A 19,334-nucleotide genomic window follows, 5' to 3' on the forward strand; every position below is an offset into this window, starting at 1 on the left:
CAAATCATTCTTGATTCGTGAAATATGGTGCATGCATAAACTAATCAGCCGTCGTGCAAATGAAAGTCATCGGGTAGGACTTGTTTTGAAGTAAAATGTCACATTTTTTTTACCAAGTCATCCATTTTTCTTCTCATGGAGAATTGGGCTACGACAAAAAGGCTACGACAAAAAACAAAGTCTGCATCCTACAATTGATTGTGTCTTCTTTCCTCGTTTATACTGTGAGATTTCCTTCTGTCATAATGGTGCAGTTCATCAAGTTTTTAAACGGGTTTTGAAAACAATTCATAAAAATTACACACAAAAGGGGCAGGGTTTAGTGAACCAGATGGCAGCCCCGCACACAAACATTCAAAGGAAAAACCCTACCCCACCCCCCCACCCCCATTCCCGTTTATAAGGCCGACAACTGTTTAAGGGTACATAATTGCTTTACGACGGTCTTTTCTTCTTCTATAATGCGCAAAGCAGGAAGTCTAAGGTTCTCCTCGTGGATGAAATAGAATGCATATTAAATTTCTGATATTTTGTTTTATCAACCTAGTTGATGAGTTAATTGGCCATCGTGAAGAGATTTTAGAGCCTTGGAATTTGCGTCGTGGAGTGAAGCAGCAGTGGTTGCACGTGACCGTGTGGCATGGCGAAGAAGAACGTCCGGCCCATTTGCCTCCCCCCGCCCCCCCCCCCCCCCCCCGCCCTCTGAGGTCACGGAAATAAGTCAAGAAGAGATTCTAGAGCTGACGTTTCGAGCGTTAGCCCTTCGTCAGAGCGAATCAAATAATTGTAGGTTGCTTGTGGTTTATATAGTGAGCAGTGGAGCTAAGCTATTTGTGGAAGCATGGTAACGATGAAAACAAGAATAAATTAGTCCAATGAAAAACGTCGTTGATTTCATGGGGATTAAGAGTACCGATTCCGAAGATGAATTTTGCTCTAAATTTTTGCGGCTTTCTGTGCCACCCCACCAACGCAGCATCGCAGTTTCTCTAGAAACTAACTCTCTGGCATACGTTAAAAATTCGTTTGGAATAGACACTGTTAATCATAATATTATCTATAATGTGTATGACTCTGACTTGTAAAAACGTTTAAAACAAAACGTTCATCCAAAAACTTAGGAAAGACGTTTCGGTCGAGAATCTTCGGCCTTGATCGGTTTAAAAAATGACAAATAAGCAAACGCTTATCTAACGGTTCACAGTTTACGCGTGCTGCAATCACGACGCGTAACGAACGATCACTGCGCGAGAGAACAAATCACGTGAGCGAGCTATAAATTTCCGGAATGTCAATATGTTCATTGCCCGCATTTCGGTCTCGCTGAGAATGCCAGGCCTCAAGGAAAAGTCTCTTGTGCTAATCACGCGCCTTGTCGACAACGGTGGCTTGGTCAAAATCTATACTATGGCCAAACTGATTCGAGTGTTGCACTATCTTTGAGTTGCTGTCGCAAACACGGACCGCTCTAGCTGCTGTTTTCATTAATCCTTATTGCCAAGACTCTGTCTGTTTGCCCATAGTACACAAAATTGCAATCAGAACACCCAATTTTGTAGACCACACATCTGGATACTTTGGAGTTTAAATTGTCACTTTCCCGGCTTTTTAATTGCGAGAATTCAAAATACAGCTGAACTTGGAAATTTGATAATATATGTTAGTTCAGAGGAAAAAAATTCTCACGCTCACTGTTTTAGACAATTCATTCTTGTTTTGTTGCTGACATTGACATTTCTATTTTTATATTCTTTATTGTTGTATTTTTACGTGTTAGCCGCGCGCGCAGTTTGCTTTGCGCCGCGCGAGGACTGGACATTAATTGATTTAAGTCGCGCGTTCCGCGCTCAAGATGAGGAAAAATAGTGTTTGGTGCTTTCAGCCTTGTCGGAAGCGATTGTCGTTTAAAGCCGAGAAATCGTCAAAACCACTCCTTTCAATGCGTTTGGTGCGAAATTGTGTTTCTCGCAGTTGTGGTATAGGAAAAAAAACATCTTTCAATTAATTTTTACTTTTTTAAAAGCAAAACTAAAAATTTCTTAAAAAGGAAATGGCCAGCATCTGATTATTTTGTGGTTCGCACCTAAAGGAAACGAGATCAAAGAAACTAATGTTGCTACGAGAGCCAAGAGAAGGACTTAATCAGGAGAAGCAAGAGAAAATCACAATAATTAATAAATTTATCGAATCAAGAGATCTCGACGCCAGTGGTAAAAGTTACTGCCACAATTTTAAGCTTACTTTTGGTTGCAATGCTGTGATTTTGCGCAGTTTTTACATAACCAATAACGTTTTTGGCGTAACAGTTTAGTCACATTTAGTTGAAGTCTTATCTTTTCTGTCGAGGCATTACCTATGAAAATGGGAAGTGATATCAATTAAAACCACTAACACACAATCTTTGCATTTTGAATTGTTAATAAGGCACTAAAAGCTACAGACAGAAAGACTCAAATTTGTTCCCCTTTCACGGCTTTTATTGAACTTGAAAATGTCACGCAACGATTCTCTTCTAAATTGCTTCTATACCCCTACTACAACCAGTTACTTTTCGGGTAACAAAAATGCCGTTTAATATGCGCATGCTAGCGCTACTTTCGACAGCAACAGAAACTGAAGTAATTGTTGCCGTAGTTCATGACAGCTTTCTCAGAAACGGACGCCTCATTTCCTCCATTGCCCCTTAGAGTCCTGGCCCCAGTTGTTCAAAGGCCGGATAACTTTATCCAGTGGATAAGTCACTATCCGACAGTTTCAATCTGTGCAAAGATTTCAGTATTTCCTCGTGCACAAGCAAATATGCACACTCTAACCACTGCTTAGTTGGGGAGTGTACGAAAACCTTGGACAACATTTAACGTGAAGTATATTTTAGACGCTGAAGAGTGCCTTATCCAGCGGATAAACTTATCCGGCCTTTGAACAACTGGGGCCTGCATCCGTAGTTGTAAAATGCGCCCACTTCCTGTCCATTCTTTGTGGCCTTTCCTTTTTTTCCCGTAGATAGAAACCTCTGCGTCACAGTGGCGGAAGTGACCTGAGTCAAGACAGATCTGAGCGCAGGTCTTCTTTCCAGGGATATTCCTCACCCTCACTGAGTTATGCCATGACCCACTTCCCCCTGAGGCGGTGCTACCTCTGCAGGCAGCAGCGGCCGCCATGTGGAGGGACTGCCACGCCAAGTCGTACGCTGAGTATTTGTCATAACCCGCCAAGAGAAGGTTCTGGGGAAGACGACCATTGCTGTCGAGCATGGCGAAACCCGAAGGTTTTCCAGCTTTGGCCAGTTGGGCTTTTAAATTGGTGACCTTGAAATGAAGGAAATAGGTATGAAAGTTGACTTATTAATCCATATATATATATATAAACCAATTGTTCCTTGTACCGCACAAATATCTCTTAAGATATTTCAAATCCAAGTCGGTATATTCCTTTGTAAAAAGAAATCAAATAAATAAATGTCCTTCAACTAGGAGTCTCCCAAAGCTAAAATTAGGTAATTTGTATAACGCACAGTAAACTAGAATTTTATTCATAGGCATTCAAAAATTTTCAAAATAGGAAGTGGTGAAGATTTTTCATGCGAAGAAAATTTAAAATATTGAGATGCAAAGAAATTCCATCAAGTAGAGCTTTGCATACCTCCTTCTCTAAATTTGCCAGTCTTTTTGCATGACCTACAGAAAGAGAAAACAAGTGGGAAAAAAATTATCGGCTTAAGTGTTCGTCTAAAAGTTATAGGTTTGGTCGGATGTTTACGCCCGTTTGCGATCCGGCTGAACATAAAGACCAAGGCTCAATGTTATGGTACGCCAACACATGTTGTTGTTCAGAGTTTGATCAGTTCTCATTTGCATGGTGTAGAATCTCAATCATTTGTTAATCATAAGCTTAGGATTTAGGACGAGAGAAATGTCGAATTGCGCGTTTAAATGCCGAAATACCGGTACACAGCTAGCACTCTGATTAATGAATTCTACCGCTCATATTTGATGATCGGAGTTCATGGTCTAGTTACTACACGGTTTTGAGTTTGATTGAGAAGTGATATTTTTACCTGAATTACCGCCATCTGCGTCAGATTTTGTCCCGGCAGCAAGGCAGGAAATAACATCAGTCTGATTGAAAAACAAAAACTATTTTAGAAATCACAAGGACACTGAAAAATTATTTGATTATTTGGAGCCAGACAGGATCCCGTACTGAATCCAACATGACTGATCACACGTTAATTTTCTTACCAAAAACTTGCTTCTGGGGCAGCGAGCTAAAATACTCGAGGCTGCTGTGTTTGGTGTGGAGTTGCTGCCCAGAGCTATATGCTTTGGGGGAATAGCGAAGGCCACAGCGAGAAAAATAACCTTAAAAGCTTGAAACTTCATCTTTGTGAATTTCGTCAGGTTAAGCACTACGTACTGTGCAGTGTCATGAAAGTTGTTGACTTTTATCTCTGCAATGTCGTATCATTGTCGTGCAGTGAAACAAAAGAAAGAAACTTGTTCGGTAATCTTGTTCTTGGGACAACATTACCACTAAAACAAAATGACGAAGGTCAGGATTAAATAAATATTTGTAACTTACCCTTTGTAAGAATACAACCTCTTTTGAATCATGTGAAATTATTTGGTCACGCAGCAGACAGTATACACAGTTGTAAAGTCAATATTCATATTCTTCTCCTGTTTATATAATTATGAAATGTACTCGAGAGACTTTTGATTTTATAAAAGATTAAAAATATTGGAATATTATTTAATTCAAATTTTCAAGAAAGCCCAAATTCAATTTTGAGTGATAAATGGTAAAAAACAGACGGAAAATACTACTTATATTTTAACGACATCACAGCGGGATATTTTACATTAGCTAAGTCGGGACCCTGAACTTAAATGCACATAAATTAGACGACCAATTGTTGACGACAGCCGAGCACTATTATCATATCGCCTAGCTAATGAATGTACCTACACGGTAGAAGAATTGTCAAAACTTAGTGATTTCGCGGGCCGAGCTCGAGGCAACGAGATATTTCGTCTCATGAAAAGAAGCAAGAGAGCGTTCCAATGCGCGCGCAGCCCCCCAGTACCTGAATGTCTGGATCCGCCAAATTTTTGACTCTGAAACGCACTATGCAAGGACAGCGGAGGGGGAGGGGATGGGGGAGGGGGCTTTTTAGATGGTTAAAAATATATTTCGTTTTAGTTTACTTAACCACTGATCCACTGCTTACAGAAACAACTTTCCTTAGATATTATAAAGTATATTAAGGTTTTCTCTGACAAACCCGACAATTTCAGACAGTTTGTTGTTAGTTTGCTGCTGAACGGACGACTATATTTCAACCGCGAAATAACAGAATTTCAGCCGCTTGTTTCTATTTTCATTCGTTCTTGGATCGGTGTTCAGTTCACGAAGATATAGTTTCATCACTGAATAAGTTCGAGGACGTTTTTTGTACAAAGACTTTCATTAATGAAAGCTACTCATCGCCGTTACCCGTAAATATTTGAAACGGAGAATTATGCACAGCTACGGTCATCCTAGATCATTCAATCCCGTTGTCATGACGAACAAAGACGCACACATGATTTACGGAAACATGAACAGCGAAATTGGGTGTTCAAAAGCTGCTGGCTTTCACAAGAAAACAAGTCGAAAAAAACTGGTCAGTCAGCCTGTTGTATCGGTCAAATGGTAAGGGCCAGACTCCTTACTTCAAAAGGAAAGAAAAATACAAATTTTAGTTGACACAATTAAAAATTTACATCAGTATTGACAATTTTTGATACATTTCTAGCCATTTCAGAAGACTTAAATTTAAAATTTTCCCGGGGGATCATGGCCTCGGACCCCCAGGTTGTCGAACGCCAACGCGTTCGCTTTAGTGCCCCCCCCCCCCCCCCCAAAAAAAAAAAAACCCTAAGCGCCCACTCCTCCCACTTCAAAACCTGCTCTGCGGGCCCTGCTATGTAAAATTTGGATCAGTATAAGGAGAACCATATATCAGGCGACATCCACCAAAAATCCCCAGGAACCCCCCACCCCCTGAACATCGAGTTATCACCATAAATTCTCGTTGCAAGGCTGAAACTGTTAAGGGGTACATATTTTCTTTTACGGGTGGTCGTTTCTCTAATTTGCGCAAAGCAGTAAGTTGTACAGCCTGCGTGAGTAGGCGCCTTTTCCGTCTTTTGTTTCACCCGACGTCTGGTCCCGCAGGTTATAAGTTTTATGGCCCTTCACGGAGTAAACATGACTGCATATCAAATTCCATGCTTATTAAGGTGGGGGTACAAGTGAATTTGAATGGAATTGTAAGAAGTTTAAAGAAGGGATAACAGAAAGAAAAATATTTTTGGAACACAAACAGACAGTTACCCCAACCCAAGAGCACACCAGGTTGGTAGGGGACTGTTTGGGTGTCCATATATCAATTTTTAACTTCAAACTTTCTAATTTTTAAACTACATAAAAGCTTAACTATTTCTTTTTTCTCCAAATTTTACTACTCTTTTGAGAAAAACTATCTCCTCCCAAATATACCTAAAAATCACCCCCCAAAAAATTACAAAACACCCCAAAACATTGATTTGTGTTTTGAGCATAGCGTTTTTGTATTGCTTGAAATGCGAACAAGATATTTTCCTTAAACCGATTTTAAGCGGCGTGAAAACGGCTTTCTGGTGTACTCTGGTGGACTTTTTCAATCATCCTTTAGAGTTTACGTCAAGACTGATCACACGAGTAGCTTTTGCAAGAATTCAAAGAATGATTGACTTTGAAATTTGGCTAAAATTTCTAAGAGACTCAGTGAGGAGAAAAGTTGCTTGTCCTTTATTGCCTTCAGACAATTACTGCGAAATTGTTTTAATTCTTTTATGGAACAAGAAAAATCCTTCATTTTATTTTTCTGTTTTGAAAGCGAACGTAACAAAATGCACAGGAAGAAATGATCAAGATCTGATGAACATACTGTATATAAGAACATGTCAGAGAAGGATCGGAAAAGGCAAGTAAGCAAAAACAAGCTAGGGAACTAGTAACTGATCAGGGAAATCGGGAACTGCAGAATCAGGAGAGCGAAAAGAGAGCTTTATCAGACTGACTCACGAAGCGTAAAAAAGAAATTTATCGAATCAAGAGATCTTGACGTCAGTGGAAAGGTTTCCATCGCAAGTTAAAGCTTTTACTATGTTTTATGATCTCGCGATGTAATATTTTTACATTAGATGTTACTGAGTTAAGTAGATGAATTGAAGTCTTAGCTTTCTTAGCTTTCTAGCAAAATGTGACTGAAATGATATCAGTTAAACCACTGACCGAAACAGACTCTCTGAATCTTGAAATTATTAGGAAACACGGAGCAACAATGTAAAACACAAACGTCCTTCCCTTTTCACAGCTTTTATTGAACTTCAAATGTTACCCAACATTTTGGCGATAAATCTTATTCTACCCTTACTACAACTGGTTTAATCGCGCGGGAAACAAAATCTGCTGTGTTAATGTTACTTTCGGCAGCAACAAAAACTGAAATAACCGTACTTCATTACAGTTTCGTTAGAAACGGACGCCTCACTTCCTCCGTTCCCACCATGGTTGCAACGATAGTTGTAAAATGAGCCTACGATCTGTCCATTCTTTGTGGCCTTGCCCTTTCTTCCATAGACAGAAACCTCGGCATCACAGTTGCGGTAAGCGGTCTGGGCACAGATCTGAGCGCAGGTCTTCTTGTCACTGGTATTTCGTACCATAACCTGATTACCACAACAACCAGTACCCCCTGAGGAGGTGCTTCCTCTGCAGGCAGCAGCAGCCGCCATGTGGAGGGACTGCCACGCCAAGTCGTACACTGAGTATTTGTCATAACCTGCCAAGAGAAGGTTCTGGGGAAGACGACCATTGCTGTCGAGCATGGCGAAACCCGAAGGTTTTCCAGCTTTGGCCAGTTGTGCTTTCAAACTAGCGACCTTACCAAGAGAGAAAGGAGAGAGAGAAAAGGAAAGTAAATAAGCGGCTATGCTTCTTTCTTAGAACATCTAGTTTATTATTACAATGAAGAAAAAACGCAAAAATCACAAATCTAGGACCCCCCTTTTAGGGAATAGAGGTAAAGATTTCCTTGAAGGGGGACATATATTGGCTGGACTTTTAGCAGTAAGGGGGAAAAAAGCAGAGTTTTGGACTCAGTGAACCGTTCAATTGATTCCAAGTCAATCAAGATGTTGCGAAATTAATGAATATGCTAGGATTAAAAGTGACAAAATTTGCATACGAAGAGAATTGGAAATGCTCAGAGGCAAAGGAGTTCTATCTTTGAAGTAAACGGTCTTTTTTCCCCTTTGTCTTTTGAATCATAGCTTACCTCGTTCTCCAGCTTTGAGAGTCTGTTTCTATGGCCTAAAAGTGAGACAGAACTCTCAGGTTAGTTTCAGTACCGAATTTAAAAATTCGTCAAATTATATTACGCACCTGTCCAACGGAAAGACTTGGGTTCAAAGTTGTTGTGGGCCAAACTGCCAAGATTTCCGTTTTTGTATTTTTTCTATCTCACTTGGCCTCTAGAGTGAAGGTTTCCCCTGAACGTTTCTCGGATGCAGTAACTTAAAAGGGTTGACGTATTCAAAGAGAGAAAAACTGATCAATCGTGTCCAATCCAGGTGGGGGCGTTCTCAATAAACCTAAACAGTGCTTTTCACGGATAAATATTCTCAAGATTAACGGAAGTACTGTTCTATATCTACGAAAGGAGTAAGTTGAACGGTCATGTATAGTCTGTTTGCTGTAAAATTCATCAGATTACACCGCTGAAGCCATTTAGGGCCTCTTCATATGATCCCGGTTACCGGGATGGCTCGGTAAGCGGGATGAATTTTGCGGTCCGTTCATATGGGAGATTTCATCCCGGTTACCGAGATGAAAAGTGGTGACGCGGTCAATCGAGCGTGACATTTACCGAACAAGCCCGGCAAGAATTTTTCATTTTTATCGGTTCTACAAACCTCAAAAGTATTATATCTTTATCTCTACTACGAAAAGGAATTATTTTGAACTAGAACATCTCAGAAATGAGCCGTAATAATCAAATACATCCGTTCTAAGACGCGAATGTTTGGTTATAGACTTCATCCCGGTAACCGGGATACCGTGTTCATATGACAAAATTTTCGTCCCGGACTCCCGAGATCTCGGTCGCTGAAACCGAGATCTCGGTAACCGGGCTGGCCCGCCTTCTCATATGAACACATCGAATTTTTTACAAAAGAAACAGGAATGAGGCGAGATCTCGGTAAGCGGGCTAGCCCGGTCAACCGGGATCATATGAAGAGGCCCTTATACCCTCTGACAGTTGGAGGCCGAATACTCAGTATCTTAAATCGTTGTTCATGGCTTGATTTTCATTCTCGCAGTTGAGGTTTCTGTTCAGCACGGTTAAAATTAGTAGTTCACTCTCGTCCTACCACATAAGCTTGCCGGTCTTTCAAAAATACCAGTGTTCTTTTACCTGGGATACCAACGTCCGCAGATTTAGCTCCAGTAGCAAGGCAGGCAATAGCGTCAGTCTGATCAAAGAACAACAATTATAATAATCCTATTAATTATCGCTTATAATTAAGCAAAACGCCAACAAGAAGTGCAAAATTAAAAAAAAGAAAAAAAAAGTGTATGGAAGAAACACAAAATGGTATACATGAAACGTCCAAAATGACTCAGGAGGAAGCATTGATTTTCTTACCAGACATTGGCTTTTAGGGCAGCCAGAGGTTTTACTTGCGAAAGCTTCATGCTTGGAAGGAATGGCGAGAGCAACGGCAAAGAAAATAAGTTTGAAAGCTTGAAACTTCATCTTCGTCTGTCCGAACTAATAAGTTAGGCAATGAAACGTGGAGTGTTGAAAGAGCAGTTTACTATATCTAGGCAACGTCATCATGGGACGATGAAACAAAAGAAGAAAACTTGTGCGATAATCTTGTTCGTTAGACAAAGCTGCTAAAAATACAATGTATCGAAAGTTCAGGTTAAACTTTCAACTTCCGGTTTCCCCACTGGTCTTTCAAAACTGAATACGCATCAAAATAAACTTTGAGTAATTATTTTGAGCCTCGCAATCTCAATTTTTGTTCGAAGCTATTTAAAATCTCGATTTCTTTTGCAAGCTAAAAAAGGCTCGAGCTCGCAGGAAAATTTACATTTTCGCTGTCTCAGAAAAAAAAAATTTAATTAAGTGGATTTGTCTGAGTACTAATGTATGTCGTGCCAATTTCTTCAATGTATACCGCTCGGCAACCCGCGGTACTGCGGCACGATCTCAAACTTCTCAATATTTCAAACAGAAATTCCTTTCCCTCGGATGTTGCTTACATAAATTTACTAGCGGCTATCAGTTTTGTTGCTATTAAGAGCTCGAGTTATAGCGAGGCTAAACTGATTTTCTCCGTCACTCAGTTCATGTTTACATTTGAAGCTTGAGTGACTCCGTAACTTAATAAACACGTTTCAATTTGGTTCAGTCATCATTTAAAACAGACGGCTACAAGGCTGAATCAACAGTTAAAACGTTGGACCGTATTTTCAGTCGAGGTATAAAGAAATTTGCAAAAATTACTGTCATAAAAATGCCTTGCAGTGAGTTAGAATAACATCGCTTACACTTTTTAATTGACCAGTTGAACGTTGCTCCCGGCAAGATTTTATTTTCATGAGTGGAGTGTATGCAAAATAAACCGGCCTGAAATAGCTTAAATTCACTGCTACTATAAACAACGGAGTGTCTTTATCATATTTTAATTCTGCTGCCCTTATAATTTAAATAAATAAACAAAGAATATTAACTAACGACATGTCTATTTACATGTAAAACATAGTCTTGCTTCAAGCCAGTGGTTTTGACAGGCGAGATGGTGCGGAACGTATACGAGTCTAACTTCGTTGCCGTGATTCTGAAATCCGAATCTCAGTATTTTAAAAGCTGAGCCTACACCTCAAATCCTTTTCACTTACTTGTGATTTTTTTATTTGGAATTCGTCCTTTGGCACCGCTGACTGCCTTTAACATCAGCTAAAGTTGTGTTAGGACCCTTGAAGACATTTTGACAGCAATAGACTAGTGAGTTTACTGAACACGACGGCTGTTGTGGTGGGACGGCAAATTCCAGTCTTTGTGTGACCAACGTGACGGCGAAGTATTCACGACTCAAGATTGCAACTTTCCTATCGCTCGTTGTCTTCACGTTGTAACAAATCAAAGAAAACCAGTTCAAGTAGATAATCGCCTTAAAATGCGTAGGTACTGTCTAAGGTGCATGTTATGTCGGTCACACAACGATCTTTACCGTCCCCTTCCCTCAGCTGTCTTGTTGCGTAAGCCGAGCTTACTAGGAGCTTATAGTGATCTTCTAACGTCGCAATAAGTCAGCTGTACTCTATCTATCCAATGCAGAATCGAAGTAATAATGCTTTATTCTCTGATCTTTTGTGACTAGATTAGTATGATATTTCGAAGCAGTATTCAAAAAAAAAAAAATGTTAGCTGCAAACATGTACATTTTGGAGTTTCTTTGACAGCCTGACTTTCTCGTCGCGGCGTTAAGCCGGTGGAGGCTCTTCTTTGAAAATTATGAAATAGTACTACTCTTTCTTTCTCTGTTATTGCAGACTGCAGCCAAACACGAAGGCGCTTTCAGTTCATGCTTAAGGAAAAAGAAAATTTACGCCAAAAAAAAAAAAAAAAGAAAAAAAAATTAGCAAGCCGCGTTTGAAGTTTGCGCTAATTTCGTTGGATGATCATGAAATAACGTCATGAAAAAGCGGCCAGCCTACTGAATGCCATCCAAAATGAAAATGGCGGCACTCATTTTGGTTTTTGGAGGGAAATTTTCTTATGAATCTGGTGCTCTTCAGAATCTCAATCTATCAAGGAGATTTTCTTGTATGTTGCTCAAAGCTGCCCAAATGATTGACTAGGAACCTGTTCTCTGACATGAAGTTACACTTGGAGCACCGGAAGCTAAATACGAAATGATTTCTCCGAGGAAGAACAAACTATAATCAATTTTTAGAAATTTTTTCCAAACTATTGGAGCTCAGAAGGAACTTGAAAAAATAGGCCAATTTTTTAAAGTTGTAATCCATTTCCATCCTAGCCATCCGCAGCGAAAGATGAATGATACTAGTTTCTGTGAACAAGTACAGTTATTATTAACAAAACTGAACCATTACTTTAACGTTTCCATCCATACAAATATGCTTTTAGCTATTTTTAAAAGTGACACTGAAAATAGGTGACACTGCCCTTTTAAGAGAACCAGTTGTTACGTTACCCATCCACCCCCCTTCCCTCTCAAACTCCCACCGCCTCTCCCCCCACCTCTCCAACTTCCACGATATCAACCTAAAGTCGCATGAAAAGACCTGGAACCGGTTAGGTCCACGCCTTCATGTATCCGGATAAATTTGAAAACGACTTTGTTTCCCCGGGCCCGAAAAAGGTGAGAAAGGGGATAGAAAGGAAAGCAAACTCTGAAACCAAGTGAAACAACTTAATCAGGATCTTAAAGCGTAACAAGCATAGAGAAATACAGAATACTGAGGACAATGAAGAGAAAACGATCAGAACGTGAGTGGAAAACACTTTAACCGAAATTTTGAACTTTTTTTTTGTCGCGATGTCGGGATTTTGCGGATGCAGAGCTTGTATCATTTTTGGCACAACTGGTACGTTAGTAGAAAAATTCGAGTCTTATTTTCCCCGTCCTGGTGTTGCTTATGAAACTGAACGGGAATTGACGTCCGAGAATGTATATCACTGAAACAAATTCCCTGAATTTGGAAAATTTTCACTGAAAAGGCATGAGAAGATACACAGCGAATAACACAACTTTTTCGTCTTTTACAGCTTTTTATTAAACTTCCAAATGTTACCCGACATTACTTGGATCAATTCATTTGTTACTATACCCCTACTACAAGCAGTTGACTGACTGTTGATTTGTCGGGTGACAAAAATGCCGCGAAATGCTACGGCTTTCGGCAGCAACAGAAACTGAAGTAATTGCCACTGTGATTCAGGATAGCTTCGTCAGAAACGGACGCCTCATTTCCTCCGTTACCCCACGAAGCCCCACATCCGTAGTTGTAAAACGTGCCCACGACCTGTCCATTCCTTGTGGCCTTTCCTTTTTTCCCATAGATAGAAACCTCAGCGTCACAGTGGCGGAAGTGACCTGTCTCAAGACAGATCTGGGCGCAGGTTTTATTGCCAGGAATATTTCTCACCCTCACTGAGTTAGCCCATGGTCCACTTCCCCCCGAGGCGGTGCTTCCTCTGCAGGCAGCAGCCGCCGCCATGTGGAGGGACTGCCACGCCAAGTCGTACGCTGTGTATTTGTCATAGCCTCCCAAGAGAAGGTTTTGGGGCAGAGGACCATCGGTGGGCGAAGGTTTTCCAGCGTTGGCCAATTGTGCTTTCAAATTGGCGACCTTGAAATTAAGGAAAACGGGTAGAAAATGTAAGCCAGTTGATTAAAAGAGAGGCGTAGTGTCCACATAACCCAATGTTCCTTTTCGAAGTATCATTTTATCTCAAGAGAAACCGAGACGTCACAATTTATCCTATCCTAAGCTTTTGTCAACAGCGATCACAGATCCTATAACCAAGGTGACATTAATATATTATCTTTGACTCTTTAAAGTACAATGAAGGAATTTTTACTACTCTAAAGGGTAAAGCTTTAGCGTTCCAAAATTTGCAAACCGTATGCAATTCCTTTTAAAAAATGAACAATTTTTAAATTTCTCTTGCTAAAAATCTTTACGTGTAATACTGTCATCTCAAAGCAATGCTATCAAGTAAAAGTTCATATTTTCCGTTTCATTTCAAACTTTGTATACCTCCTTCTCTAAATTTTCCAGTCTGTTTGCATGACCTACAAAGAAAAGCAGAAAGGAGGGAAATACGATTAAAAATTATAATAATTCAACTTAATTACCAGCTCGGGGTAATGAAATAAACCGGGTTCAAGTCCCGCCCTCACTAAACTGCAAATGGCCCGCCCCTTCCTCCAGTTGCGATTGTTAACCATGTTATGTTCCATTTAAAATATCTGTTTCTGTCGGTCGGGACCTCCAGATTACAAGTGCGACTCCCTTAAAGCACTCGGCCACGCTGCCTTCTGTTAGGTAAGCCTTTAAAATAACCAGTTTAAGCGCTCGTCTAACACTTAGTTTTAATTTCTTAATGCCGGTGTGAGCTGATTATCAAATGAATGAGCTCACCTGGCTACAACAATCTACTACTACTACTACTACTACTACTACTACTACTACTACTACTACTACTACTACTACTACTACTACTACTACTACTACTACTACTACTACTACTACTACTACTACTACTACTACTACTACTCTTGAGCTGTCAGAATGAACTACAACCCTCCAACGTTTAAAACCATCTGTTTGAATGCAAATCCACTATATATTTCTAGACGTACTAATAACGCGCTGCATGTAATGCGTTTTTCCTCTCTTTCTTTTACATTTATTTTATTTCTGGGCCCGCAGTAATTGGCTACTTAGTTGTTGCGATGTGCCTGCCAACGTCTACTTATTGATTGTGATTTTCTTTTTTTGGTATCATAAAGGCAAAGCTAAGCTAATAAAATAAACAAAAAATAATAAATAAATAAATAAATAAATAAATAATTAATAAATGATTTCTTCGTGCTGTGTTCCATAATCCGATCCGTGTTTTACTTATTCAATTCACCCACTACTGGAGAAAGATAAATATCTTCATTCGGTGGTTCGTAGAGTTCTCCTTAAACACATTGCTGATTCAGTCTGAAAGGCTTTAGATTAGCACATCTCTAAATGGCCTGCCCAAGATGCATAAAGAACAGCTGGTGATGCGATCAATCTTATCTGCCACGGGGACATACAATTATGCTCTCGCGAAATGGCTTGACGAGAAATCCAATCCCCTGTCAGTCAACAATTACAGAATCACAGATGCGTATTCCAGTAAGTGCAATTTTAAAATGAGCATGACATCAAGGTACCAGATGATGAATCTGAGCTCTTAACAAACGTGGCTCTTGAGGAAACCATACCGATTCTTGCTAACAATGCTTGTACTGACGATCTCGTTGAGCTTTTGAGAGTGGATACCAAACGTGAACTGTTCCAATTTAACTAGCAGGTAACCTCTACGAACAAATTAATGGGGTAGCGATGGGTCACCTCTTGGACCACTCATGGAAAATACATTTGTTTATCGAAGAGAAGCTAGAAGACGAGAATAAATTATCCTTTTTACAAGAGATAGGTAGATGACACTGACCTTAGCCGCAGTAAAGCGTAAACACTCGCTTGGCTTTAACGTAGAGCCTGTACCAAGACTCTGAATCAGACACTGAGCAAGAATTGCCAAGCAAGTCTTTTTCGAGATAGAGATAATCAACTAGACGACAACACCTGTAAACTACAGTTACTAAACATTGGCGAAGGATAACCTAGACCTTGAAACAGAAGATCAACGTTAACGTGACGACCACAAGTTCATGCAACTAAAATAATAACCAAATAATGCTTTTCAAGCAAACCGAACAACAAATGCCGGAAAAACACTTTCTTTCATCGGAATAGAACTCGTAAAGATCGACAGTCAACTAAAATCGTGTGACTACAGGAAGACAACAAACAAAGGCCTCCTTCTCCATTATCGATCGATCATATCAACACCACGTTGACAGCAGATACAAACGATCCCTTCTTATGACTATGTTAAAAATCGTGCCCATCACCTCTCATCCTTGTCGGGTCTATTTATGGAAGAATGCAACAACGGAAGAGGATCTTCTTGAAACTTAAGCACTAGTTCCCTGCAAAGAGTTTCATGGAATCCATCATAGCTAATAAGTTAATCGAGTTACAAGACCGCGAGAAAGTTCGTGATGTTCCACTGAACACGCCCGTTCGTATTGTTTTACCGTTCAAAGATCAACGATCAGCCGAAGACAGCTCTCCGATCTTGGAAAGAAATCAACAGTGAGCTACTCCCAATGATTTCAAACAAGTAAATTACTGATGAGATCAAAGTGAGAAAAACCAAGACACCTCTCTTTGATCAACAATGCGTCGTCTACGAGTTTAGATGTGATCGGTGTGATGCATATTATGTGGGCTACGCATACCGACATATTTTTCAGCAAGCATTCTGGTATTGGAAAGCACTGACTGGCCATGCACAATCAGTCAAATGATGATCAGCGCGAGCAATTTTCCATTCTAAAGCAATGCCATGGAAAGCTCGATTTGTCTTATTTATGAAAATAATAGCTCATTATCAAAGTCAAGATAATTATCCATATTATATTATAATCTCAGCTAGCTACGGTTTGTTTTCGAGCGAGACGTTTTCTTTACCTGGATTATCACCAGCCTCAGATTTTGCTTCAGCAGCAATGCAGGAAATGATATCAGTCTGATTGAAAAAATGAATGAATAAATAAAGAACATAAAATAAAATGAAGTCGGGAAAGAATTTTCCATTTATACTGTTGTAACCAATCTATTGTTATATGGAGCAATGCATGATCTTACATGTAGAAAGACCAACATGATTGACCAAATGTTAATGTTCTTACCAAATATTCGCTTCTAGGACAACGAGATGAAATACTCGAGGAAGCCCAGTCTGCTGTCTTTTTGCTTGCCAAAGCACCATCCATGGAAGGAATGGCAAAAGCAACGACAAGGAAACTAAACGTGAAGGCTTGAAACTGCATCTCAGTACGAGTCCGTCACTACCGTGGCTCATAGAGGCAAAACAAGTTTGAAGAAACTAAAAACACGCTTAGAAATATATAACCACTTGCTGAACATGAAAACCACGTGCACAGATTAAAAATTCTCCGAGAAAACACGTGCAGAAGCCTCAAGTACAGAAGATGAAAACACGTACAGAGGTCACTGCTTGACCTCCTTGGCAAACGAAGCTTTGTTTTCAGTAAATGTTTTTCAGTTGCCTTTTAAAAGCTTCTTCGACAAGTACGTTTTCGTACGTAATTGTCGAATAATATTCTGTGCGTTTTTACCCCCCATCCACACGTAAACGGCTTCCTCGGGTAACACAAACAGAGTCTTTCAAAAACTGGAAAAAAAATGGAGGGATTCGAAAGCGTCAACTTATCGTTTTTGTGTAGACGGCAAAACAGGGATTTTCCAAAACCGGAAGCCTCTCCCTGATCACTATCTGAAACACGTACGTTTTCGTATGTTATCGGCGAACTTTGACTTCCCATCCACACGTAAACGGCTTCCTCGGGCACCATAAACAGAGACTTTTAAAAACTGAAAAAAATGGATGGATTCAAAAGCGCCAACTTATCGTTTTTGTGTAGACGGTGAAACAGGGATTTTCCAAAACCGGAAGCCTCTCCCTGATCACTATCTGAAACACGTACGTTTTCGTACGCAATCGGCGAACTTTGACCTCCCATCCAGCCACACGTAAACGACTTCCTGGGATACCACAAACAGAGCCTCTCACAGATAACTATAACTACTTTGCTTTTCGGCAGTGTTAGTAAAAAACACGTGATGCATCGCGACGTCTCGGGCTCGGATTTAGTAAAAGTAGTTAAGTCTCGGTCTCGGATTTTAAACGAAGGTCTCGGCGTCTCGGCGGGTCTCGGATTTTACCATTCTATACCCCTATCTGAAACAGTGTGATCAAATAAATGACCTACATTTTCATTTTCAACGAATTCTCCAGATACTGTAATTAGCTAGGCCAAAACTTTAATGCTCGACACGAAGAGATCTAAAGTTGTATTTATAAGGTATGTGATGAAAGGTCAGTAGAGTTATGGATCTCTGCAGGGATTTTGTGATTCGTGCAAGTATTCTGAACCTGTTCACGTGTTTTCAATTTCTGCGAGTTTGCTTTTTGAATCTGTACAAAGTGTTTTCATTTTCTGCACCGTGCTTTCATTTTTTTGTGATTGTGTTTAATTTCTACAAGTGTTTCATGATCAGTTTCTGCAAGTGTTTTTTCCCAGTGATAATAATAATAATATTAATAATAATAATAATAGTAATAATAATAATAATAATAATAATAATAATAATAATAATAATAATAATTAAAAATAAAATCTTTCTTTATTATAATATTCCAAGCAAAATTGATATTTACAAGTTAAAAGTAGAAAAAAGAGCTATTAAAACCTATTTACAATTCAAAGTTTAAAATTCATTTCGATTAAAAAAAAGCGACTATTTCCAAGCACAACAGAGCTATTTTCAAGCACAATTTTTTAACAATAGTAAGACTAAAATTTTGATGAAATAAAAAAAGTTGTTAAAAAGATCCTAAAATACTAATTTACAACGTCACGCCATCATTCACTTTCTAAAATTAGCGGAGACACGCTTGGCTAGCGTTTAAGCGGCAGTCATCAATGAAATCCCCAAATGGAATTTTGTGAAAAGGTGTCCTGGAGCCTCTTACGCATGTAAGATAATGATAATAATAATAATAATAATAATAATAATAATAATAATAATAATAATAATAACAATAATAATAATAATAATAATAATAATAATAATAATAATAATCTTTTTTAATGTACATAGTTGATTCTTGTGAGGCACTGTACTCGCCAGAACTGTACTTAGTTCAGGATTGAAGCCACGTGAAAATTCCCCTCCCGAAAATTCTTCCGCTGAATCGTTTCCGTACCAGAGGCGTGTAACAAGGCGAAGCTTGTCAAACTAAACTGTACTTTTTTCGGCACAGCAGAAGCAAGTCGTCTGAACTAAGACAACGTAGTTCCATGCAAGATTGGAAACGTCTTCCGATGTTATAAAACGCTGACAGAAGCCGTCGTTTGAACGTGGAAAGGAATTACCGTGCTGAAAACACCGGCAAGTTTTAGGTCACTCGCTGGGCAATTGTTGTTTTATTGCCGTATCCGCATGTCCACTTTAAGGTGGTCTTTGACAGGTGCAGATCCTGGGACTGGGGTCCACCCTTGTGAATACTTTTTTACGTTATCTTCCTGCCATACGGAGCTTGAGCCCGCAGTACGAGCGGCAGTCAAAACTGGTTATCCTACGTCATTAGCAAGTGACACTTCACTGTCGACTAAATGACAATACTATCGAATTTGTTGTTCGATCACCGCTCCAGCCGCTTCAGAGTTCTCGAGAATGGCCTATTTCTCCAACCTAAAACAAACGGAAACCACTAGATACCTTTCCCCAACATTCTGGAGCTTTCCACACAGCCACTTAGCTTCACTTAGTGAATAACACCTCACAGC

The 19,334-nt window shown here is 39.7% G+C and overlaps 2 protein-coding genes and 1 pseudogene across 3 annotated transcripts; all 3 read right to left on the reverse strand.

Annotated features, from left to right (window-relative positions):
• Positions 1–2,890: 2,890 nt before the first annotated feature.
• LOC146485713 (uncharacterized) lies at positions 2,891–4,436 on the reverse strand (annotated as a pseudogene). The gene is made up of 4 exons (XR_014863094.1): positions 4,242–4,436; positions 4,058–4,118; positions 3,643–3,677; positions 2,891–3,308 (listed from the first exon to the last, which is right to left on the reverse strand). The product of XR_014863094.1 is annotated as an uncharacterized LOC146485713 (transcript).
• A 2,952-nt stretch (positions 4,437–7,388) lies between these two features.
• Positions 7,389–10,029, reverse strand: LOC146485714 (uncharacterized). Its single transcript, XM_085103070.1, has 4 exons — positions 9,737–10,029; positions 9,506–9,563; positions 8,366–8,400; positions 7,389–7,970 (listed from the first exon to the last, which is right to left on the reverse strand). The coding sequence occupies exons 1-4, from the start codon at positions 9,845–9,847 to the stop codon at positions 7,509–7,511; spliced, it is 666 nt and encodes a 221-aa protein (XP_084959196.1). The 5' UTR covers positions 9,848–10,029; the 3' UTR covers positions 7,389–7,508.
• A 2,849-nt stretch (positions 10,030–12,878) lies between these two features.
• Positions 12,879–17,061, reverse strand: LOC146485715 (uncharacterized). The gene is made up of 4 exons (XM_085103069.1): positions 16,650–17,061; positions 16,429–16,486; positions 13,891–13,925; positions 12,879–13,479 (listed from the first exon to the last, which is right to left on the reverse strand). The coding sequence occupies exons 1-4, from the start codon at positions 16,788–16,790 to the stop codon at positions 13,018–13,020; spliced, it is 696 nt and encodes a 231-aa protein (XP_084959195.1). The 5' UTR covers positions 16,791–17,061; the 3' UTR covers positions 12,879–13,017.
• Positions 17,062–19,334: the final 2,273 nt, after the last annotated feature.

This window comes from Pavona decussata, unplaced genomic scaffold, assembly GCF_977016875.1.
Source record: "Pavona decussata unplaced genomic scaffold, jaPavDecu1.1 SCAFFOLD_25, whole genome shotgun sequence".
Lineage (NCBI taxonomy): Eukaryota > Metazoa > Cnidaria > Anthozoa > Scleractinia > Agariciidae > Pavona > Pavona decussata.